Below are 4940 nucleotides of genomic sequence, written 5' to 3'. Positions count from 1 at the left end.
TAAAAATCGTGAATCCCAATGATGTCTGCATAATATTATTACATTTTAACAGTTAATAATTAAAATATAAATTAAATTAGATTAAAAAAGCAAACCAAAATTAACCGGAGCAAAAAATATATATATAAATGAAATAAAATAACTAAAAAATGTAAATTAAAATAAAATTTAATTAAAAACATTTAATTAGCAAAAAAATACTTAAATAAAACAAAATAAACTCAAAATAAAATTATTTAGACATTTAAATAAATTAATAAAATGAACTAAAAGGAAAACCTACACAATCAAATACAAACTAAAATAAATAAAATCAAGTTATGAATTAAGGTAAATGTAGAATTGAATAAAGGTAATTATCACAAAAAAATTCAATATTATGAAATTAAATGAAATAGAACAAAATAAGTACAATTTGTAAATCAAAATGATTTCTGTATAATATTATTAACAGTTAATAAATTAAATGTAAATAAAATTAGATTAAAAATGTACACCAAAATTAACCGGAACAAAAAAAAAAAAAAACATATGAAATAAATTAACCAAAAAAGAAAATTTAAATGAAAATAAAAAAATTGTTAAATTTAATTAGAAACATTTAATTAGCAAAAATACTTATATAAAACATAATAAACTCAAATAAAAATGATAGACATTTAAATACATTCGTAAAATGAACTAAAACAAAAACATACAAAATCAAATACAAACTAAAATAAATACATTTAAGTAATAAAAAAAGGTAAATTTACAATTGAATAAATGTGATTATCAATAATAAAATATAATGAAATTAAATAAAACAAAACATAATAGATACAAAAGTAAAACAAATTGCAATAATAAAAAAAAAAAACAATAATTTTAAATAAATCATGAGTTTGGTGAAACAAATATTATAATAACCAAGTTTAATCAAACACTTTTTTTTTAATGGTTGCAGATCTAACCTTCCATGAGGCTGACTTGATGTTGGTGCTTCGTCCTTGCAGGGTCAAAGTGCTTTTAATCCTCATCACAAAGTCACGCTTGGCATCGCACCAATATTCTTCTTTAAAGAACAAAACGTGACGCATGTTAACTTGCCTGGGTGTCACACACACACACACACACACACACACACACACCTGAAGACAGACGCAGGTGACTTCTGATTTCTTGCTGGTCACAGGGATGAGTAAAGTCAAGAAGGTTGTGTCCCATCAGTTCAATCTGTGGAGACAGGAAGTTAGGTCCACAGAGTGCAGGTGAGCTCAGGTGCGTACCTGCGTCAGGCCCAGGTACTTGCTGACGTTCTCAGACAGGAACATCATGTCCCCCTCACACGAGAGCACCATGACAAAGCCCTCCAGGTTCCTCAGGTAGACGTCGCTCTCATCCTTACAATCCAAATGGACGCCGCCGACTCCTCCTCCTCCTCCTCTCAGGGCCAGTCCAGAATAAACCTTGTCTGTGGATTGTCCCGGTCAGAACTTGCTCCAACGTACCTGGGAGTCCTTCCGGAGGGTTACCTGTGACGAGAGCTTTCAAGCGGATGTAGCTGACAGCCAATCGGATGACAGAGGGCTTGTCCAGGTGAGGCCGGACTGAGGTGGGGAGGGGTAGGAGTCGGGATAAATCTCCAAACATGTCCGACTCCACCCGGCGCCGTCTTCTCGCCGCCTCCCGACTGACTGCCCTGCCAAGGAACAACAACAACTCGCATGGACGCTGATCATCATGACAATTATTTGAAGTCGTGAAAAACATCTATCTCCACATTTACTGTCTTTTCTTTAGTTGGTAAGAAGAGAAAAATATAGGATTTTTTTTTTTTTTTTTTTCCAATGGGAGACAGGTCTGGACTACAGGCAGGCCAGTCTAGTACCCTCACTGTTTTACTACGAAGCCACGCTGTTGTAACACGTGGCTTGGCATTGTCTTGCTGAAATAAGCAGGGGCGTCCATGATGGCAACATATGTTGCTCCAAAACCTGTATGTACTTTTCAGCATTAATGGCGCCTTCACAGATGTGTAAGTTACCCATGCCTTGGGCACTAATACACCCCCATACCATCACAGATGCTGGCTTTTCAACTTTGCACCTAGAACAATCCGGATGGTTCTTTCTCTCTTTGGTCCGGACGACACGACGTCCACAGTTTCCAAAAACAATTTGAAATGTGGACTCGACTTATACACTTTTTTTTTCCCACAAAAAAAAAACCTATATTGTTTCATTGGATGCTTTTATTTTGTAATGTTTCTCACAATTGACAAACATGCTGTTCTGTGATGAAAAGCACATATGTCTTTTAAAATCAATAACTTGAGTAAAACTTTGAAAATATTTTTTTTCCCCACATTGGAGAAAAAGATTTAAAAAAAAAATAAATAAATATATATATATATATATATATATATATATATATACCGTATATATATATAAATGAGTATATATATTTTTTTCAATTGAATGCATAAATAAAATTAGACTAAAAAAGCAAACCAAAATTAACTGGAGCAAAAAATAAATAAATAAAATAACCAAAAAAGAAAATTTAAATGAAAATAAAATGTGTCAAATTTAATTAAAAACATTTAATTAGCAAAAAAAACCTTAAATAAAACAAAATCAACTCAAATAAAAATGATATAAACATTTAAATAAATTAATAAAATTAACTAAAATAAAAACATACAATATCAAATACAGACTAAAATAAATCAAATCAAGTTATGAATAAAGGTACATTTAGAATTAAATAAATGTAATTATCACAAAAAAATATATAATGAAATAAAAAAACAACAATACATAATAGATTTTAAAAAATCAGAAATGTAATTAAAAAGGAAACAATTGGAGAAAAAGATACGATTAAAAAAATATATATACATAAAAATTATTTGGTGGGCCGGTATAGTTCGGTTGGTAGAGCGTCCGTGCCAGCAACTTGAGGGTTCCAGGTTCGATCCCCGCTTCCGCCATCCTAGTCACTGCCGTTGTGTCCTTGGGCAATACACTTTACCCACCTGCTCCCAGTGCCACCCACACTGGTTTAAATGTAAGTTAGATATTGGCTTTCACTATGTAAAGCGCTTTGAGTCACTAGAGAAAAGCGCTATATAAAAAAATATATATAATTCACATTTGTTTTTTTTAATTTAATGCATACTAGTAAAATATGTCCAACTAAGATTTAAAAATAGCACATATTATAAACCTGAGTGTTAACTGTATTATAAGACGTAAATGTGCATCAATTAGCCAGTGATTATGATTAATAACAGCTTGTTAATTAGTGGCTACCACATATAACAATAAAATATCGCAATAAAAATGTATGAAATCTTTGCACGTTTACCTTCTCCTCTCCAGGTCGGCTCTCATGGTGAGTGGCGGGCGTCGTTGGTCCACCGTCGCCCTGGACTCTCCCTGGAGTGGGCGGGGCTAGCGGGAGCTCACAGCCCATGGCAGCTTGTCACTCACTCACTCACTCAGTCAGTCAGTCTTCACGACTTGCGACGGGGAGGATTGTGCGGCTGCGGGTTCAAAGGTCAAAGGGGCAGGAAGAGCATCCTCCCCTCGCCGTAGAGCATCGCTCGCTTTGACGCGAAGAAGTTATAAAAAAAAAAAAAAAAAAAAGAGGAAGGAAAGACGACGCAGAGGAGTTCTTACAGCCATGTCGACAGCTCAGTGTTTTTGTTTTATTGGAGTCGGAGCAGATAGGACCGAGCCTGCCTGCCGCACTACATTTTGGCACAGAGTAAGATAGTGTGAGCGGGATCAGGCTAATCCCTGGATGCACAAAGCTTCACTATACACACCAACTCTACTGCACACAGCCCCCCCCCCCCTCCCAACCCCCGACCCACACGCTGATGTACAGTGCACGCAACAACAGTCCTTTCACGTGTGTGTGTGTGTGTGTTAGTGTGTGTGTTTGCATGGTGAGGTTCTCCGCGTGTGTCATCTCACTCGGCTGTAACAGACCTATAATAGTATATTTAGGAGTAATATACACAATGATAGACTTTACAATAATAATAATAATAATTAGAATAAAAACCAAAAAAAGGAGCAATAAGAAAGAAAGAAAGCCGTTGTTTTTTTTTTTTTTTTGCTGCTGCGAGGAGGGGAGGAGGGGGGGGCGAAAAACACTGACGGTAACCGCGGAAACAAGAATTCACACAAATAAAAAGGTACATTCAAGACGATATCTTAATAAAAACATGCTCTCCACTCCTGGCTCTTGTGTAATTAGTCAAATAGCCTGTAAAAGCTCCACATTCAGTTGATGCACACGAGACGAGGCCAGGACCAATCATACCAAAGCAAAAAGACCGGCCGTAAAAATCATATATATATATGTATGTATATATATATATATATATATATATATATACTGTATATATGTATATATATATATGTATATATATATATATATATATATATACACACATATACCTACATATAGTTGTTTATATATATACACATACATATAGTTGTGTGTGTATGTATATATATATATATATATATATATGCGCAATACAGGCCACAATTTTGGACACACCTCCTCATTCAATGGGTTTCCTTTATTTTCATGACTATTTACATTGTAGATTGCCACTGAAGGCATCAAAACTATGAATGAACACATGTGGAGTTATGTACTTAACAAAAAAAGGTGAAATACCGCATTTTTCGGACTATAAGTCGCAGTTTTTTTCACAGACTTATACTCAGGAGCGACTTATGTGTGAAATTATTAACACATTACCATAAAATATCAAGTAATATTATTGATCTCATTCACGTAAGAGACTAGACGTATAAGATTTCCTGGGATTTAGCGATTAGGAGTGACAGATTGTTTGGTAAACGTATAGCATGTTCTATATGTTATAGTTATTTGAATGACTCTTACCATAATATGTTACGTTAACATACCAG

The 4940-nt window shown here is 34.3% G+C and overlaps 1 protein-coding gene across 2 annotated transcripts in view; it reads right to left on the bottom strand.

Moving 5' to 3' along the window:
- Window positions 1-4376, bottom strand: part of epas1a (endothelial PAS domain protein 1a) — a 14871-nt gene extending 10495 nt beyond the window's left edge. Inside the window, exons 1-5 of one of the 2 annotated variants that reach the window (XM_061931642.2) lie at window positions 3352-4376; window positions 1515-1681; window positions 1269-1453; window positions 1131-1215; window positions 954-1054 (exon numbers count right to left, since the gene is read on the bottom strand). In XM_061931642.2, the coding sequence (XP_061787626.1) occupies window positions 954-1054; window positions 1131-1215; window positions 1269-1453; window positions 1515-1681; window positions 3352-3377 (564 nt within the window). In that variant the 5' untranslated portion in view covers window positions 3378-4376. Of the gene's footprint in view, window positions 1-953; window positions 1055-1130; window positions 1216-1268; window positions 1454-1514; window positions 2317-3351 lie in introns of those variants that run through there. The other variant, XM_061931641.2, reaches the window with a different exon arrangement.
- Between the last annotated feature and the right edge of the window lie 564 nt (window positions 4377-4940).

Source organism: Nerophis lumbriciformis, linkage group LG39, assembly GCF_033978685.3.
Source record: "Nerophis lumbriciformis linkage group LG39, RoL_Nlum_v2.1, whole genome shotgun sequence".
NCBI lineage: Eukaryota > Metazoa > Chordata > Actinopteri > Syngnathiformes > Syngnathidae > Nerophis > Nerophis lumbriciformis.
This window is presented reverse-complemented; position numbering and strand designations above follow the sequence as displayed.